The sequence below is a fragment of the Rhea americana genome, unplaced genomic scaffold (assembly GCF_003343005.1).
Source record: "Rhea americana isolate MKP2758 unplaced genomic scaffold, rheAme1 scaffold_20, whole genome shotgun sequence".
NCBI classification, from domain to species: Eukaryota; Metazoa; Chordata; class Aves; order Rheiformes; family Rheidae; genus Rhea; species Rhea americana.
The window spans coordinates 3,929,016-3,949,766 of record NW_028186150.1 but is presented as its reverse complement, the minus strand read 5'-3'; the positions used below and the strand labels follow the sequence as shown (position 1 = coordinate 3,949,766).

The 20,751-nt window shown below is 35.5% G+C and overlaps 1 protein-coding gene across 1 annotated transcript in view; it reads left to right on the top strand.

The window, feature by feature from the left end:
• Positions 1–796: 796 nt before the first annotated feature.
• Positions 797–20,751, top strand: part of NETO2 (neuropilin and tolloid like 2) — a 21,354-nt gene continuing 1,399 nt past the window's right edge. The window contains exons 1-8 of the mRNA XM_085303734.1: positions 797–866; positions 4,782–4,838; positions 6,339–6,479; positions 8,476–8,724; positions 11,001–11,045; positions 11,135–11,262; positions 14,974–15,202; positions 18,595–18,708. Coding sequence (XP_085159860.1) covers positions 797–866; positions 4,782–4,838; positions 6,339–6,479; positions 8,476–8,724; positions 11,001–11,045; positions 11,135–11,262; positions 14,974–15,202; positions 18,595–18,708 — 1,033 coding nt within the window. The remainder of the gene's footprint in view (positions 867–4,781; positions 4,839–6,338; positions 6,480–8,475; positions 8,725–11,000; positions 11,046–11,134; positions 11,263–14,973; positions 15,203–18,594; positions 18,709–20,751) is intronic.

The following is a 20,751-nucleotide window of genomic DNA, read 5'->3' as shown; positions in this document are numbered from 1 at the left end:
AAAAAGGAAAAAACAGCAGAAGACTACTGTGTCCCATTGCAAGTTCAAGCGCATTGTAACAATGAAGTTCAGTTTCTCTGAAATAACAAGATCAGCATTACTGGTCCTTCTGAAAGTGCTACAAAACTTCTACTCAAAGGAGCTCAGTATCTCTTCATATCTGTTCTAATTGCTGTGTCTGTGTCCCCACGTGCTATGCCAGGACACTAGTTCAGCACTAGCTGTCCACTGCACCATCCTACATCAGGTGTGTTGTTTCTAGACATCTTCCTTCTTGTACTGACTTTATATGGTCCAAATTAGTCTTTGAGTTTTGAAAATATTTTTTTCAGGTAGTAGTATGGATTTAGGACACAAATGATTCTGTGCTGTTTTTAAAATGTACACGGAAGATAGGCTGATGGAAGTAGTCCAAAAGGGTTAAAAATATCTTGGCTAATTCTTCTTTCTTTCTTTTTCTTTCATCCTGAATATTGACAGGTTTCATTTTCAGCCAAAAAGCTCCTATTTGCTATCCCATATTGTACTGCGTCACATAAATGCACCCAGCTTAAGGCAACGCTACCTCAGCACTCTCACAAGAACAGATACAAGTTCTCTCTCCACCTTTTTGGTAGCAATGCCACAGAGATAAGGACAGCCCATGTATAGAATATTAATTGTTGAGACACCTCTTTTTTTTATTTATTTATTTATTTATTTTACTATTACCAGGGATAAAATCAATGGCTAAGGAAAGCTCTTAAACATTTAGTACCTGGGCTGCTTTGAATACATCTTGAGGATCTTTGAGAGCATGAGGAGGACAGGCATTGCTAGAGAAAGACAAGAGTTGGAAGAGGTTAAAAATGAAGAGGACAAAAAGGGCAAGGGGACAAAGAGAAAGTGGCCTGTAGTTATTATACCCATGCAGCCATATAACATGAGAAAAGGAAGACAGTAAGACAAATATTCAGCCCATTTATCTGCTGTAATTGCCTCTATATCCATGCTGTTCTGCAGGCAACATGCACTATTCTTTTACACTTSCACAGATATACACAGCTCTGGGCTATTTATAGAAACGGCATAGGCTTTAGCGGAAACCAGTCAGATTTTCTGAAGTCCTTTTAGGAGGCCTGTTTCTGTATCTGCATCATTTCAAAAAGAGAAGTCGCTGGATGGTGTAACTGAGTATCTATTCTGGTGCTGTCTGTCTGCAGAAGAGAACACTTTCATTGAAATAAACATAGAGGTCTACTGATATTTTTAAGATGAAAAAGAAAAAAAAAGTTATGCCTAACAGCCATAGTAGATAGCTGTACTAAAATACAAGTTTTTAATTGTTATTTAATGGTGACTAGCTGTGTCAATGTTGTTAGTTATGAAAATATTTATTTTTCTTATACAGGGTTTCTGTGTTTGTTTGCTTTGTTTAAGAGAAAAACACAACACTCATTTCTCATTGTAGGAAGCAGTACAACAAATTATAAAGTGGTGTAAATTGATTTGAGATTGTTATGCCCTTTCAAAATAGAGGCTGGGTATAACACATCTTTAAGTAAGATCAATTCAATAAAAGAACATACTGACACATTATTTACATGCATTTACTTCAGTGATAAAAGCTAACTTTAAAACGTTACTCCTAAACTAGCATAGGAAAGAACAGAGAAAATACAAAGACAACTTTATAGCCACTTGTTAGGAACAAGCAATCTCAAGAATATAAATGCATTATAATATAATGCACTGAAATTTAGGTCTTTGAATTTCACAGTTTAAACAGAGGGTCTGAAAAAACAAACTGAAAATACTTTTGAAATTGTAGCATTTATAATACGAAATACTAAAGATTCAATCTCTGAAAATTAATGTCAATCATATATCAATGAAGATGAGATTTTTGCTTATTTTGCTTTAATAACTAGAGACCACCCGTAATTTGAAGACAAGTAATGAATACTAGACAGTTACCTCTGAGTAATCAGTTTTCAATCTAGAGTGAGTCAGCAATGATTAACGACTGACCCTTTGCATTGGGATAATTACAGCTAGGAAGTATTTCTTCTGTAGATTAACGCTAATTAAATTATGTATATATTGTCTAGATGGAAAGTGCAAAACTAGCTAGATCTGACCTACTATCAGATAATCATCCATAAAAATCAAATATGCCTCTAGGATTGAACTCTTACTTACCAGATTCATACGGTATTTTGGAACACCCAAAGTTGTGTACTTGTCTCACAAGGGAAAAAGCAGTGAGGAAGATCTCATAACTATATACAGTCTGTTTTAACATAGGTAGAGAGAAGAAAGGGCAGCAGAAACATACCTAATAGAACAGAAGTGCCAGTGCCCAGTCAGGGACAGATTTTTATTCTTCCCCTCCTTTCACAAGATATTATATCTATGCCAAGATTACCGTAGCATCCCTAAGAATTCAAGATCACCATAGTTCACAGTGCATGCTCACTCTTGTGTTCTCTGAAGGGCTGAAAGTCTAACAGCAATGCAGGGAAAACAGCCAGAGAAAATACCATTTCAACATGAGCTGTTAAAATGCCTGATCAATGAGAGGGAAAAATTGGGAAAATAACATGAACCTCTTGAATATGACAATAAAATTCCTCCTGAAATCTTTATTCTACAGAGTAAGGCCATGCCTGTTTGACTTAGTATGAACAAGTAAAATAAGAACATGGGAGAGGCCATACCAGGTCAAATCACAGGTCCATCTAGCCCAGTATCTTGTCTTTCACGGGGATGTAAAAGCAGATTATCTCAAGAAGGATATAAAAAATGAGAAAAAATATATCATGATACCTCCCCTAAATATCATCCTAGACTTCCAACAACTCATGGCTTGGTAGGTTTTTTAAAAAGAATTCTCCAGCTTAAATATGTTTTATGACATGTGCATTAGAAAAAAAACATAGTTTATTTTGAACATGCCAGTTCCTAGATCTGATAGCCCCTGCTTTTTCCCCTCTTGGAAGAAGCAACAACTAGTTGCTCTCTATTCACCATCTCCATGACACTTGTGATTTTATAACTTGTCTCATAACTCCTCTCAGTCAGCTTCTGTCCAGACTGAAAAGTCCTAATCTATTTAATCATTCCTTACATGGAAGCTGTATTGCCTTTAACTGGACCTTTTTCAGTTCTTCTATATCTTCTCTAAGATGTGGGTACAGAATTGTAGATATAATCAAGATGGAAGCAAACCACAAATTTGAACAGTGGCATAATTATACACTGTTTCATTCTCTATTTCTTTCCTGGTAATCCCTGCCAAATGATTTGGGTTTTGGACTGCCTTTATGAGCTGATGCTTTCATGAACTACCTATCAGAATCCTAAAAACTCACTTCTGAGTCATAATGGTCAGCTCAGAGCCCATATCCTTACGTGCAAAGTTAAAGTTTTATCCAGTGCCTCACTAGGTATCTACCTATACTAAACTTTACCTATCATGTTAATAACCATTATACTCAGTCATTCTTCAAGGACAGCTCTTGTTTTTACTGTCTTAAACAACTTAGTACCATTAATTAATTCTCTCATCTCAGTATTCACCCCCTTTTCCAGACTATTTATGAACATGCTGAACAACATGAATTCCTGTGCAACTCCTCTGGTGACTTCCCACCATCCAGAGACCTGACCATTTACTCTTGGCCTGTCTTTCTTATTTCTTAACCTATTTCATCCATTCCAAAATCTTCCCACTTACCTCACAGGTGGTTATTTTTTTTTAAAGAGCTTTTGGTGATTGTTCTTATCAAAAGCCTCTTGGAAATCCAAATAAACTATATCAGCCACATTTTTCTTAGCCTCATACCTGCTGACTCTTTCAGAGAATTTTGGTAGGTCTTTGGAACATGATTTGTATTTACAAAGCTATCATGATTCTTTTCCCTATATAGTATATTTATCTGTGTACACTTATATTCTGTTCTTTATCTTTTTCTGATAAAGGTGTTAGTCTAACAGAGAATGAAAGGAGAGAAGGCAGCAAGAGAAGGAGAAAAAGGTTTGGGGGAAAGAGTATAAAAGAGAATCTTCAGCAAGTAGAATGATTTTTACAATTTAAACCTAAAAAAACACACCAGCAAACCAGAGTGCTTGCAACAGTGGGCAAAAGCTGTCAACATCCTAACTGTTGTCACTGCCCAGAGTACAGCTCTCCATCATTAGAACCTCTTCTAATCTGTGTGTTTTCTGCTACCACAACATTTGCATAAATCACAGGTATTGTGGCAGCATCACTGCAGTCAGTCTTGCAAGGACAATTCTACAATGATTCTGAAATCCCCTTAGGGATAAGACTGCGCACTGTCTCCTGTGGTCCTAATTACTTCTTATGAGCTACAGAAGTCTTTTGTATGCATGTTAATGCATGTGGAGTTTTATTATAAATATGGTTCACTACAGCAGCCAAACATTCTGTTTCAGGATATAAAAGTTATAAAGAAGGTAGATTCCATTTAATTTTATAAAATGCTTATAAGTTGATAGATACTCTAGAAAAGATTCTTGAAGTCCCTTCAAACAGTAAATTGCTATTCTCATAAACACCTTCTTCAGGAATGTGGAAAAAGTACCTACAGTACACTTAAACAGCACAGGTGTCCTAAAGCTGAAATTTAAAAGAATACATTAATTATTTTTGTATATTCTGTTTTTGTTGCTCTTGTTGTTAGTGATACGGGGATTTGCATGAATCAGGGCTGTAGAAGATAGCCTTAATTTTTGTTTGATTACTGATGTTTTTCCTGTCACACTTTTCTCATCAGTGTTGCTGGTAACAATTCTTGTAGTGGAAGGGATTGCTGTTGCACAGAAGACACAAGGTACAGATTTGGGTTGACGATTTTCTTTCAAAAAATGTAAGAGTTTTGTAATTTTGAATGAAGCAAAATAATTCAAAGAAAGTATTTGTGTTCAGGTACTAACAGCTCTTTAATTAAAAAATGAATCTCAATATTATCCATCTTTCCCCTTATTTACTGCATTTTTTCCAATTGAACAGGCTGTTTAGTCACAAAGAATATGGAATTTCACTCACCCAGTTAAAATTCTAAGGTTTTAGACCTTAAAGATGGGAGGAAACACCACAGAAATTCACGGTTTTTTGTATGTGACAACAAGCTTTTCAAACAAACAGTCCACCCACGAACATTTTTGAAGCCAATGCCTCCTGGAAGAGGAAGACAACAGTTTAACAAATCTTATTTTCTCATATCTGGGAGCAATCCATATATAGGAGAGAAACTGACACCTACAGAAGTTTCTTTATCAATTTCTGTAGGAGAGACTAAGGTTTCACCCCCAAAAACCAAAGGCTGCCAAGATTCCAGTGAAAGCAATATAACCTGCCTACAGAGGCAGCTAAGACCTGTTTCAGCATGGTCTCGCTTCTCAAAGGTCTCCAGGGAAAGACTGCATAAGTATAAATAACATCATGAGAGCATTCCCTGTGAAATTGAGGAAAATCTAGCAGAAATGAAATAGCTTGTGTCTTATTCTCTCCAGTTCTGCAGATACCAAAGAGAAAATGCAAAGATGCTTTACACAAATGTCAGAGAGAGCACACTATTCCCAAGCCCTTTCTGCATGGATAAGGAAAACTGGACTAAAAGATCCTGCAAATGGTCCAGTATGGCAGAAATATGATTCTCAACCAAGAATCATATTTCTCTGTACATCTAGAAGAGCTTTGATCTTAAACGAGACTCTTAGCTACTAGTGCAATCTATCTACAGCGAGTAATTTTACTTCATTAATTGCCATTGCTGTATTCAATGCATTTACATATTATAAGTATTCTGTTACACATTATAATCATTCAGTATTCTAACAAATTTTTGTAAATAAATATTCAGCCTAAGAGTCATGTACTTCAGTATACTTTGTTATCAGGGCCAGAAGTAGTAAATGTTTACAAATATTTCACATTATATTGGCACAGGGATGGAAAAGAAGCAGGCCATAAAATAGTGCTGCTATATTACCAGCCACTGTGACTATATGACTTAGAAATAAGAGAATCAAGAATTAAACTCATCTGTGTAAAAATTACTTCCTCTCTTCCCTTCCCAAGTATTACTGTACAGATCTCACACTCTAAAACTGTGATTTCTTCAAGATATATCTCACTGCTAAATTAAACAAAAGAAGATTTTATTAGCTAAATATTAAATTTTGGCATGTGCAGTAAGAGGTTTTTCAACCAAAACAAATGTGTTTCTTCTTTAATAGACTATCACTCTACGTAAGTGTTTTCTTTGCAAAATCAATCAGCCTGCTTACAGGAGACATTTGATCATGATTTTTTTTTTTTTCCTCTTAAGGTGGGCAAAATATTGGAGTGAACCGCATTCCTCCTACCCAGTGTGATAACTGGGTAAGGACAAGTAATGGAGGACACTTTGCTTCGCCAAACTATCCTAACATGTACCCACCAAATCAAGAGTGTATCTATATCTTAGAAGGTATAGGCTCTGTTTCTGTTTTGTTGTGCTGTAATCTTACTGTCAAATGGATAACTCTGAACTGTTAAGGCTGTGTCATTTTACTGTATTGTCAAGTAATGTATAGCCATATTGGTAACATAATCAGTTCTGCAGCCATTTCATTGGGAAAGAAATTGAACTTGCTCTCCAAAGTAATAACAACAAAGGAATAGAAAATGCAAGCATTTAAGAATTAACAATACGGAATAAGATATGTCTCGTATCTAGTCAGAGCAACATAAGATCCACTCTAATCTATGAAGACACAGAACTAACGAGATAAAAATTTTAGCTTGTTATCTTACTATGACTCTGTGTTGCTGATAATAAACTGCAGAAGATGGTTGAAAACTATCTTCGCATTTACCAGAACATATTATATTGTTCTAGGGCCATCTCACAGACAGAGAACCTTTATGCTGTTTTTTATTAATAAAAAGACATATCTGACTGGCACCACAGCACTTTCCTAAAAATACATGTTTGCTAGCACTGCTAAGGTCACTATCAAAGTTACATGACAGGGACAAAAAAAATCATTAACAAGAAAAAACATGTTCTAATGGGAGTATCCTGGTTTAAAGACTGCAAGACTTGGGACTCTAATTATTTTCTTCTCTTATTAAGATCCAAAAAACCACTAAGTCAGGTAAAAACACTAGGCAGCTTTTTCCTCAGATTCATATCAATTCATTAAAATGTTTCCAGTAACATATCAGTTACTGTCAGTTGAGCAGTTGAGCGCTGGTTAATAGAGGCCATCATTTTTGTTTGTATGCTTGTATTTTTAGAGTTTTGCATCTTCCTTATAACTGAAGGCCTGGTAGAGCAGATATCCCATCCTACTTCAGCTTTGGGACACACCTGATCCATTGCTGGATCTCCTTTGTGCAAGACAGTTTCCATAGGGTACAGAATCAGTTTCTATGCCTTTATCTTCACAGTCAGTACAGAGAAACATCGGGAGAATCTCACTGAGACAAATGCACTCCTAGCTAAGCTGTGGTCCTTCCTGCAGACCACTGCTAATATGTGCAAATTAGCAGCACAGATTTGTTTCTCTAATTCATATGAGAGTATGGCATCACATCTAAATGATCTAGAGATGTATAAATAAATCCTTTGTGCATTCAGAAGAACCTGACAGCATATGATTCTTTAATTGTATCAACTGGTATATCTGAAAGCTGACACAGCATAATAGGTGACAAGAACAAGAAACACTGAAGTTATGCATACAATATAAAGTCCCAGTTCCAAACTGGCATGCAGTCTACAAATCTCCAGATGCAAAAGTCGCATCAAAAAGTAGCCGTAGAGCCGTAGCTGCACTTCATCAGGATTTAGGGGGCTAATCCAAATTCTGATGCTAGGCTGTTACTGGTTCAGACCTATCAACATTTATAATCACCTGCATATCGATAACAAATATGAAGCATTTACACTTTTCTGAACAGTTTAATAAAAGATGTCTCCTGCTACTGGGGCCAGTGAATCTCTGTATTTGACTTATTTTTTAGGAAATATATCAGTGAGTTGTTCTTGGCATCTTTCTTTTCCATTGTTTTCTACATCTCTTAATGTTTTGTCTTCTTTTTTGTACTTTGCTCCCACAAAACACTGTTTTATGTTTTATTTTAGTATTAAAACTTGTTTGAATACTTTTGTATATATGTTAATATCTTGCAAGTGCTGCTTTAAGTTTATGCAGTTTCTGAATGCTTAACTTTTCAAGAAAGACCAAACAAAAAGATTCATAAAGTTTATGGAACAGTATCTTCTACACATTATGGTTTTTGAATTTTTATTTCAGTATATCTGAGTTTTTATGGCAGACTGTCAGATTTATTTTGAGAAGCGTCCAGTATCTCTTTTTTATCTTGCTATTTTGGAAGTTCTCTCTTCCTTATTTCTTATCTTCATATGTGTTTTATATATTCTCATTTAATATTTTGCTCATTTTTTTTATGCCCAGCTGCTCCACGACAAAGAATTGAGTTGACCTTTGATGAACCTTATTATATAGAACCCTCATTTGAATGCCGTTTTGATCATCTGGAGGTTCGAGATGGACCTTTCGGTTTCTCCCCTCTCATCGATCGTTACTGTGGTCTGAAAAGTCCTTCACTAATTAGATCAACAGGGAGATTTATGTGGATCAAGTTTACTTCTGATGAGGAGCTGGAAGGAAAGGGATTTCAAGCAAAGTATTCATTTATACCAGGTAAATATGTCTACAATTGTGAGTGAATTAATGACCGTCTGCTCCCATTGAGCTTTGTTTATGCTGGCAGTCTAGAGTTGTCATAAGTGCTTCTGAAGTCAAAGCAACAATGTTATAGTTAAGAGTGTCTCAGTCTTGTTAATCGTAGGACATGCTCAATTTAAAAAACTTTAGAAGATTGAGCACAGGCATTTCCTAGTGAAGAAGTCAGTTGCTCTTGTTCATAGCTGTTCCACCACTGGTGGTGGAGATTTTTAAATCTCTAGTCTGAAAATCCAAAAGAAATATCTATATAGCCTAAGCCTCAGCTATTAATATAACTAGATTCCCTCAAACCACAAACAGATTTGTTCTTTGTTCTGACAAAGTACCATGTAGTTTACAGGATATGAAGGAGAGTATAATATGCTGACAGTGACTTTAGATAGGCAAAAACTACATCTGCTCTATGAAGCCACTTAGAATTAGTAGGGCATTCTTTTTACAAGACAATTTGATTTGATCTCCTTGTGCAATGCATAGTTGTTATACTTCATAGATACTGTACATGTGTAGTTATGAGCATTTTATTGTCCTTTGGGACAAAAACAATATARAATTTTCAGCTATCACTACTACTATAAATGTATACACTGGTATAACATTTTTATTTCCTCTTTACCTGGCTGTCTTTACTCTTAGAGCACATGAAAACACTATATGTAATTATATATTACTACTTATAGAACTGTATACCCTGCTAGGGATTTAAACTTGGAAACTGTTCAGATTAACATGATGACCAGTCAAGTGGGAATATTGTGCTAAAATGTTTACATAGGGACAGTACTTCTGCATTTTGCTAAGTCCATTTCTAAAGACATTTCATTAGCATCACTTTCAAAGCTGATTTAGCCTAGTCCCAGGCTGAGACTTTAAATATACATTTAAAATGTATTTTATTTTCACAGTAGATTGTAGGAACTGAAAGATGGATATTTTTTCTTTCCTTCCTCCACGTTTGCACAAAGTAGGGTAAAATATTTTGGGACTATGAAAATGGAGGAAGACATGCACACTCCCCTCACTTTTAGACACTTGGCTTTTGGTTTACAAAGAAGGTTGAAAATCTCTTGCAGAATTTTGCAGACAGTAACCATAGGTTTCACTATAGGTAATTAAACCAAAAGAGGGTAGAGAAGGCATTTTCTTAACTGTACTGAGTCATAAGCTAAGCTCAGGATTTTTGCACTGGTGGAAGCGATAAACGTTCTACAAAGAGAAACATTTAGAGGATCATAGAAAGAGCCAAATATGGGATGTTCCATTTGGAACAGGATTTTGTCCAAAATGAGCATATGCTTTCATATGAACCTAGCCCTTTCTTTGAATAGACTAACATTTTACATGCATATAGACACTATAATGTGCCAAAATACAGTGATTTTCTGTGATACACCTGTGTGCGCCCCTATCTTTTGAGTTTACATGGTGGTTTGTAAGGACACACTAACCTGATCATTGAAACGTTAGCCTTGGACATGCAAGCCCATACAGACCCACTTTTAGCCAAAGCCTAGTCTCAGTAAAGTCGAGCACCACCATTTAAACATTGTGAAAAGTATATTCTTAGCTCACCAGTAGTATATACAGATACATACTGTATAAACAGATGTTGCATGTAGAAGACAAGATTACAGGAAATACCAAGGCTACATTCTGCTTTCATAAATAATGTCTAGAACTATGCTAATGAAAGAGGCATGGGTACCCAAGAGAAAAATACAGTCTTTAGTACTAAACTGCCTTTCTCTATATTCATTATTAATAGCAATTAGCAAATTCAGAATGTTAGTCTATTCTACTTTACTACTAAACTACTCCAGTTCAAACTGTATACAGCTAGACAGCATTAGCATTAGATCAAAATGTTGCACAGAGAAAGATCTCACTGTACTCTTGTGGAGCTCCAGTGACTTCAGTAAGAACTAGCACAGTTACATATCAGAATGTAGAATGATACAGCAACAAAATACTGAATAATACTTTTTGGTGTTATGCTGGACATCTCAGGTATCACTACTGAACTACTGTATTCAGATATGGTCAATTATTGTGGAATAATACATCAGCTAAAAAAATTATGTCTCTGTACCCCTCAATTGATTCAGTAAACTTTCTGGCAGTTTCTACTGTGACATAATAAAAAATGGACATCATCTCCAGATTATACTAAACCTTGAAGTTATTCTCAAGCGTTGATAGCCCTTGTGATTCATGACTTCTTTCTGTTACAGATCCTGACTTCACTTACCTGGGAGGTATTTTAAATCCCATTCCAGGTCTAGTATTACAGTACCATTTTTTTAATATATGCAATTTTAAAGCAATATAGTATTGCATTTGACAACAAGGTGTATGTTCTCTCTAGACTGCCAGTTTGAGCTCTCAGGAGCTGATGGAATAGTACGTTCCAGTCAAGTAGAACAAGAAGAAAAAACAAAACCAGGACAAGCAGTTGACTGCATATGGACAATTAAGGCCACTCCAAATGCTAAGGTGGGTTTCATTCATATAATTCAGTCTATAATGTGTTTCCAAGCCATTATTAACAGGTAATAAGTCATTAACTGTAATTTGCATAATATCTCACTTTCACTGAAATGAATTATGTATCAGTGGCTCAGGAAGTCCAGATAGATGATTGTTTCTGAAATTAAACTTACATAGCAAGTCAACAACTGCTTTATTCCTAATATTTGAAATTTAAAATATAAAATAAATTTGAAAACATTTTTCAAGTGCCTTTGACTTGGCCTATTTTATGGGAAAATTCCAGGCAAAAATGCTAACTGAAGACTTTTRATAAACTCTAGCAAATCTTGCTGCCATAGTTTAAAATTTTGTTGCCAGTGGTTCTGCTGGGAATTTGGCTCTGTTCAAAGTCAACAGAAAACCTAACTGCTCCTTGCCTAATCTTATTCACAATCTGGCACTTTAGCTAAAACCTATCTTCATCAGGAGTCTGAGGTAAAATGAAGGGCTTTACCTGGAAATGGCTGAGGYGCTGGCATTCTTTCTCTTCCAACTTTGCTATAGGATCATGTCATGTTAAAGTGCCATAATAAAATTTTTTAGAACTTTTCTGCCCAAGCCCTACAGGGGCATATTAAATGTTAGAGCCAAAAATCAGCATTAGATGCCTAAGTACCTAACATTTATGATTGGGCTAACAGAACTACATAGTCTGCTTAAGAAAACAGCACTATCTTATGCTCATTATAAGCAACTTGAGCATTATTCTTGGTCAGAGAGAAGGATAAAGTCCTATTCATAATTCCAAAATATAATAGCTTTAGCCTGCTTTCAGAAAGAGGACTTAGGTGATGTTACAGAATTACATACTTGTTAATTACTTATGAGTTGCAGTGAAGAATACATGTTTTCTTCCCAGTAACATATTCATTTGTAATTTTGCTTCTAAGTGTGTACGTTAAAGTGAGTACTATTGTTTTAATGTACATAAAATCAAAAAATACTTTAAATAGCATTGTCAAGATCATGAACATATTCTATGCTTTCTTGCATACTCCTAAGGGTTAACTAACCAGCCTTATTTTCCAACTTCCAAATTAAAACAGCAACCTAAAAGAAAGTAATAAGAGGACAGAGCAAGAGAGAAACTAAAACTGTATTAATGTATCTGAGTCTTTGAGGAAGTGGCTCAACTCCCAAGAGCACCATACTAGACAAAGTAATAGCAGCAGTTCTTCCAGAAACAATAAAAAAACAATTTTCTCTTTACATTTGCACTTGAGTGCACCAGGTCTTACTCTTAAGTATTTTAATAGATTATTGAAGGTTGCCAGAAGGCACAGTTGTACTTGGGTCAGTCTTGAGATTAGATCATCATCCTAAATTACTGAGTTAAAACATTACAGAAAAAATAACTCTTGGTATTCTGACACTGGTTTCTCAAACTTCAATTCTGGCAGAATTATGATGATAAAATAGGGTGTAGTCTCATGAGAAAAATCAACATGGAAAATTCTTAATTTCTTCAATTTGATTTTGTAATAATAAAATTGTAAAACTGACGCAACTGCAGCAATGAAAGGACTTTTAAAAGTCTGCATAAAAGACATTTAATAAATTACCTCTAGGTTTCATAGAATTTCTAGAATAGTTTAATCAATATAAGTCAAGAGTCAAGACCTTTTATATCTTATCCTCTCAGGGCATCTGAAGCCTTGACAAAATCTACTTGCCTGGCACACTAACCAGAAGGAGCTTTTGCTGAGCTGAGCCCTTTTAATTAATTTTTCTTTTGTTTTCACACACAGAATAGAGCTATTAAAAATGTACTAATTTATTTTTAGCTTCCATTGTAACTTCACAGCACATATAAAGGCAATCCTTAAATGAAAATAACATCTTTCAGAGCAAACACTAGCAGCCACTGCCCACACTTAGATCTATGAGACGTGATGTCAATGGCAGACAGGTTCTCAGCATGGCTGAGAATTTCTGCCAGTAAATCTGACAAAGACAGTGGCAAAATAAATGTATTTACTGAATATCACTTTGCAGATCGTGATGCTGACACACACATACACACACGCACGCGTGCGCAAAGTCACAAGGGAAAATACTTACATATAACAAAGTACTATTTTCACAAAACAGTGTGAGATGAAACATGAGATAATACGGCACAGGCTGCACCTTCTCACAGCATGTGCAAGGGGAGAAAGGGCTAGCCTCAGGAAAACTCTGGAGAAAAAAAGGAAGAACCAGAGTACAAAGCAGTTACCAGTCTTCTATTGTATTTTTAACAGTGCCTGTTAGGTGTATGGTGGGGAGGAATCCTTTTTTTCCACATAAAGGTGGTGTTTTTGTTTTAGTGAAATCTTTAAAACTCACTTTTAAAAGGCTTTGGCACTAGCTGAGATTAAAAATGACATCCAGCAAAAGGGCAGAAGAATAAGTAATATGGCAGTAATAAGCATGGTATTTGTCCAGCCTGTCTTCACTTCAGAAGCTCAACAGAAATTTGTGATTGTTGCCGTTAGGCAAATGCATGAAAAACTGCACTRTGGAAAGGTCATTAGCGTTCACTGCATCAGATTCAGAGGTAACTATAAACTGCACTTAAAACCTGTAGAGTCAAGACCCAGGCACATCTGAAGAATGTGCTGGAGACCTCATAGATTAGGACCTCATCTCACATGGACTAGGAGACTTCAGCTTCCACGTGGACAGTGTCTTCCTGATGCAAAATAGATACCTTCAAAAGGAATTTTTAAAGTTTAAGATGGACTTTTCAGCATACTTCGGTGGCTCAGTTACAAACCTCATCAGCTTGCACTGGAATTTTGAGAATTCCARTACAAACATATAAGGAATTTAAAAGCCTTATGATCCTTCAATGTATTAGTTCTAACTGAATTAGTTTCTTTCACAAGCTTCTTGAACAAGCAAGATAAATACTTTGCTAACTCTTCCAAGTGCCACCTTAGTCTTCTATTTCCTTGCTACATATAATGAGCTTCCACATACAAACAYGCCTTCTTCTGGATTACATCTTACTTCTGGAAGATTTAAATTTGGCTTAAATAACTTATTAACTCTTTCTAAATAGCCAGTTCATTTATTCTCCTGCTTCTATTGTTATCCATAGTATTCATGTTTTCATGGTTTATGTCTTCCATAACATTGCTGCAGTTCAGTAATTAACCTCCAGCCTGAAACTAGGAGTTTTAATTTTCTTATTTTAGCTCAGAGCTTTTCTGATTAGATTCCTTCTCTTTTATTCTTCATGCTGTTTTTATGAATTAAAAAGAAAGGGAAAAAATAGTTGAAAATACTAGCTCAAATTCTGTCAGCATGTTTCTTGTATTCTTTCTAGAATAATAGACTGTACATTTAGCAGAGTTGCTCAGAGATTTGTTTGGCGACAGTGTGGTGGTTTCAGTTTTCTTGAAGAGGAAAGGAGAATACATACGAGTAAATTGTTAACTAAAGATTGTTTTGGGGAGTGGGGAGAAGTGAAACATATAGAGATACTTGAGACAAATTCCAAGTCATCCAATACTGACATTACATTTTTTTAATGCATTTTAACGTAATTTTAAAAACATTGTGAATTAGGAGTTACACATATGCRTAAGGGGACAGAACATCTGTTCAAGATTGGCCTGTAAGCTAAGAAAGAAAATTTTCTTCTGCGTATTGCTTTTCCTGGAGCCATTCCTTTCTCTTTCCTAACAGATTTATTTGCGATTTCTGGACTATCAAATGGAGCATTCAAATGAATGCAAAAGAAACTTTGTTGCTGTATATGATGGAAGTAGTTCTATTGAAAACCTGAAGGCAAAGTTTTGCAGCACTGTAGCGAACGATGTGGTGCTGCAGACAGGGACAGGCGTGGTACGCATGTGGGCAGACGAAGGCAGCAGACTAAGCAGATTCAGAATGCTGTTCACTTCATTTGTTGATCGTAAGTAGATTTTTAAAATACCTATTCTCCCAATATCAGCGTACTTCAGGCATTTAAGGAAAAGCATCAGCTGTATATTATGCAGCAAGAACATACCAAAAAAAGTTGTTTCTGTTTTCTTCACATACAGCTAGATAAATTAAATACTTTGGTATAGTTATGAGTACTGTTTCTAAACAAAGGCTTTCCTTCTCTGTTAAAAGGATTATTTTTCACTTGAATTTAATAATAATACATCCTTAGGCAAAGTTCTTCTCACAACATGCACAGACTGACTTACTTAAAAGACAGCAGCAGGACTCAAGTGCCCTCTCCCACTAACAGCTAACTTCCACTTCCCTGCTAGACACCCACCACAGGCTCTTGAGCCCACACTCAAGGTTCAGAAGGCTACAAAATAGATGTAACCCTGTAGAGTCTGATCTTCTTGCTGTCCACATCCCTACCCTCAAGCTTCAGATCTGGAAATTCCCCCCTCCTCCTGCTACCCCTCAGCTGCTACCTCCTTCTCCAATGTGTTGTTGCTCTAAAATAGTATTCTCACATGCACTCCCTCAACAAAGCCCAGCTATGCTGGACAGCCATAGTTGAGGAAGCCAAGTTCAAAATTATTAAGCAGGCTATACTAAAAGCACAGCTGTAAATGCTATTCTGATTTTCCATTGAGATTCCATATGCTGGGTTAGAGAGATGGTCATTTATCTCATTGTAAATTATGATGCTTCTTGAAAGCATGCTTTTCATGAGATTTCCTCCTGTGTACTTTCTCTCAGAACTTAATTGAATTTTCCTGCATCCCATATTTACAAATGACTACATTGTCCACATTGCAGAACCAGAAAACTGAAGTGGCATCTTCGGCCAGAGGTGGACAAAGTTTGGAACTGCAGAGCAGATCTGCAATACATTGGTAGAGCTGAACAAAACGTATCTGCCACTTTACTTTAGGAAATCAAAACTACTGTTTTCCTAAAGGTTAATTTTTCAGTAACTTTTTCTTGTAGCATAAATACTACAGGTTTGGCTTTAAAAAACAAACAAACAAACAACTCTTTTGACAGTACTAACATGTCTGTAGCCAGTCCTGAAAAGGGTCCTGGTCACCACACTGCAGAAAAGTTCACGTTATAGGTAACAGGTAGATTTTATATTTTGTTCTGTAAAACAGTAAAATTTAACACAGGATAAAAATTGCTTTCTGTAAAATAAATCTTTCTAAAGTGACAAAGATTTTTAAGAAAAATATCTTATTGCTTACTTTATGTACATGATAGTAAGAAACAATTACATTCTTCCAAAACTGATCTATTGTTTAACATAAAATGGATTAAACAATAAAGATAGGGTTCAGTAAGCTAAAACAGGGTTTAGTTAACGTCTTATTTCATAATTATTGATTTATTTTGCAAATATGTCTTTTTTTTGAGTAAGAGGCTGAAATTATGACTACTCCTAAGGTTAGATAAATTTTCAAATTTTGAACTTTAAAGAGACTCAAAAGTCATAGACAAAGGGAAGTCTGCAGAGGCATGTGGCTGTTCTTATTTATCTTCTAACTTGACATACTATCTTTTTATTTTCCTCACAGGGTAATTCAAAACTACTTTTAAATAAACTAGTGTTATGCAAATATTCTAACTGAAAATAGTGAATCCGTGCTTAACTTCTTTTCAGATCATGAAGCTATTTATAATTACATGAAGCCAAGCACGAAAATAATATTTCTGAAAAGATTTACATAAATGATCTAACTGTGCATGACAGTCACTTCACATACCTGGTGCAGATTTGACAAAGTAATTCAGCTAACGGCAGTGTTAAAAATCAATGTATTTGATTTCTGGCTTGATTCAACACATGAATAATGCTAGATATTAACAACACTGTTAACATTGCACCGGTCTTAGGAAGCAGTTACAAGAAMAGTCCATCTATGTCCTTGAAGTCCTGGACTGGACCTGGTCAATCACTGTGACTGTTAAAGAGACTCTACTCTCCAAGTAACACACACAGAAAATGAAGTCCCTGTGCCCCATTTTATGAATATGTGAACATAAGCCATTAAAGAGACCAAGCAGGAACATAAACTACAGACTGTGGTAACGGATAGAGAAGCAGCAGCAGAATGCTTCATTAAAAAAGATTAAAAAAATGAAAAAAATCCCTTATCCAGGGAAATAAGGAAAGGGTCTTGCATCATAATTCTTTGCCCACTATTCCAGAAGTGATGCAACTCCATATGGGTCTGTACTGAAACATCAGCAAGTACACATGGATCCTTATCAGCCATTCTTGACAGCACTTTCATACAACTTACTGTATCTCACTGTCAAAAATATTTTTAGTAGACATTGTAGCCTGTTACATATGTATCCTTTTTAAGCTATACTACATATAAGATAAACTGGACCATTATTTATAAAGCAAAGCTTGCATGTTCTTTTCAAATTTAGAAGGAAGAACTAACTAGATATTTTTTCCTGTGCTTGCCAAGAGGCCAAAGGCTTGAGAGCAAATAGTAGAGTGTCTATCATATGCCTATGCTATTTAATGTATAACTGACTCCACTAATAGTAGACATTTCCATGATAAAAATACCATGCTACTGAGGCAGAGAAAGGCAGCATCAACTTCTTGTCCAATGTCCTGAAGCCATAAAGAATTGACTATGTATATTACACAACATCCTGAGGAGGTATTTTTATACTTTTTAATGTGAAGAACATTCATGGATGCATAAAATCTTCTTTAGAGGAATTTTCTGGTTAATTTATTTCAAATTTCTGATAGATAGATAAAAAGCTAAACTGTGCTCTCTCTTAATCCCTGCATTAGCTTTAATAGGAGGATTTAAGAGCTTTGATTCACAAGCAGGAATGACTTACATGCCTCCAGTTACCAAATCTCTTCCAATTACTGAAACACTTACAGTCCTATGCAAGCTGAAATCTGATTTCCCTTAACATATTTCTGGGCTCTAAAATGCAGATGTGCAGGAACTGCTTCAGAACCAGCTACGCCATCTTCACAGCTGATGCACAGCAGATTAAATAGTGATGGGGAGCATATGATTTTTAGGTATTTTGTCTTTAAAGACAAGTATTAAAGCCTTCCTCCATTATCTGTGTTACTTTGTGTGACTCTCTTTCTGCTACCCATTTGGAGCATGAAAGTTTTGTTTGTACCATTGATAATACATCTGAAAGCAACCAAATGAATGTAGAGTAAAAGACCAGATAGTAAGTGATGCACAGGAAAAATCATTGTGTTTAAACTGTAAAGTGATAAAGAATGAATATGTGTGTCAAAGAATATAAAAGGAATTTACTAGTTTGAAGTAGTGTGTGAGGTTTTTCAAATTCCTAATATTGTCTTCCTGTTCTTTTCTGCAGCTCCCTGTTCAGGCAGCACTTACTTCTGCCATAGCAACATGTGCATCAATAATTCTTTAGTCTGCAATGGCATTCAAAACTGTGCATACCCTTGGGATGAAAATCACTGCAGAGGTGAATACAATGCAAAGTATAACCTTTATGATCCAGGATGGTCAGTTTGCCTTTCAAGAAAATCATGTAACGTCTTTGCCTGAAAATATCCTGAAGATAGCTTTCTATTAATCTCAGGAAGGTGTTTCAATTTTTAATTTAAACTCAGGAGGCATATAAACACAGTGAAGATTGATCTTACTGCTTTATAGTTAAAACCTTTCTTCCTCTTCAAAATATACTTTCCATTTTAAAAGAACATTAGCTTAATAAGAAATTTAGTATTTGTCAGGTTGCATCCTACCCCTTCCTAAAATTTTGATGAAGCAAGGTTTGTAGGGACAGGTAATATCCTTTATTAGAAGAAAAGTGATACAGCTGGAAAGAGATAAGCCTTCAAGCACAAAAGGCCATTTTTCATATCTGAAATAGAACCAGCACTCTTCAAAGCTAAATACAGTTTTAAAACATTTGTTTTGATTTTAACTATTTAATCATTTAGACCATCTGAGAGTTAATGCAACTGCTGCATATGGTAGTAGAGGAAGTGGGAGGAATGAGGGACTATTACCAAGTCATTATTACTTTCAGAAAACACACACACACATAAATCACTGCTTCCACAACACAGTAAGGGAGTAGTCTTGCTTAAACCATCTCAACTACAGCAAGACTGTCTCAATCTCAGCTTTAGTAGGGAAAATTTTCATCATTTGAAGAAACTGTAATTTTACTAGACCACATATAACGAAAATGTATTTAACTGGGTTGTAACAATAACTGAATTATCAAGAAAAAAAAAATCAAACATTTCTAATAGATACTCTAATGCAAGGTATATTATGCAAACTTTACAGTTAACAGAACTGATCAGTGACTCCTGAGTTTTCAATATTACAGAAAGTTTCCTCTAAACATTCTTAGTTTTGATAATATTCATTATTTTCCCTCTTTGGTATAACTCCCATTTCCTATCCCCACAAGTGCTTTTTTGGAATCTTGCCTAGAATCTCCAATTCACTAACCTGTTGCAGTATTTCAAAAACAAATTTCTTAAAGACCATATAACAGTGTGAAGAAATAAGTGTCCTTCCCAATAGCTGTAAATTGATGTGCCTAGTGATTAATGATCTACCATGTCTTATTTTAGTTGAAGTCTAAATTCTGTTTTAATACTTATACGGCAGACAATCAAAAGACAGCTGAATACTGCTATGTCAAAGTAGACTGAAGGGAGACTGATGCAGCTATATCAACAATTTTCTCAGCTTTAACATTTGTGTAAGCTTCTCAGTTGTGCCCTAATACTTCAGGCACCTAAAGTTCTCGTTTTGTCCGTATCCACAACTGCCTACAATCTGAGCATGTTGACACTCACCTTATGCCTAAATTCAGTGATGCTTAAAAATATATTTAAAAAAAAGAAAAAAAAATCAAGTGTCCAATTTCTTTTAAGAAAATAAATTAAAAAGACCTCACCTTTTGCATAACTACTTTTGATGTGAACAGCTAAGAACTAAGAAATCTAAGTGTGAGATAAGTGACAGATTCAAATCTGCATTTTCCATAAAATTATGCTAACATTAAGTTCTAAGCAAGAAAGGCCAAGGGGTGCAGTCATGTTTCTCATTAAAGCTGTGACTGTAAGTCAGAGTAATGAGTCTAAACTCTGAAGCAGAGCAGTATTTCAGACTTCACTATCCTTATTTCTTACTAACCAATTCCTTGGTACTCTCTGTCTAGTATATGGCTTGTTTTGAATAGCCTACCATGGTATCTAACGCTGCATGCACTGCGTAGTGTACTCAGGTGCCTGACACAGATGTTAGAAGTCAGATATCTGAAAACAGCATGTCACATTTGAGCAACTACATTTTTAGTCTTAAATGCTTTTTTCCTAGTGATTATTTTAGATACTACTAGTGTAGAATTCTTTTAGTCACCTAGGACAAGTACTTTTAAACAACAGAAAACTGGAAAATGTTGTCATCAAATAGGTGTTTAAAGTATCGGAAACCATCTTAATCTGATGCTGCCATCTTGTGTATTTTTATAAGAAGTGCT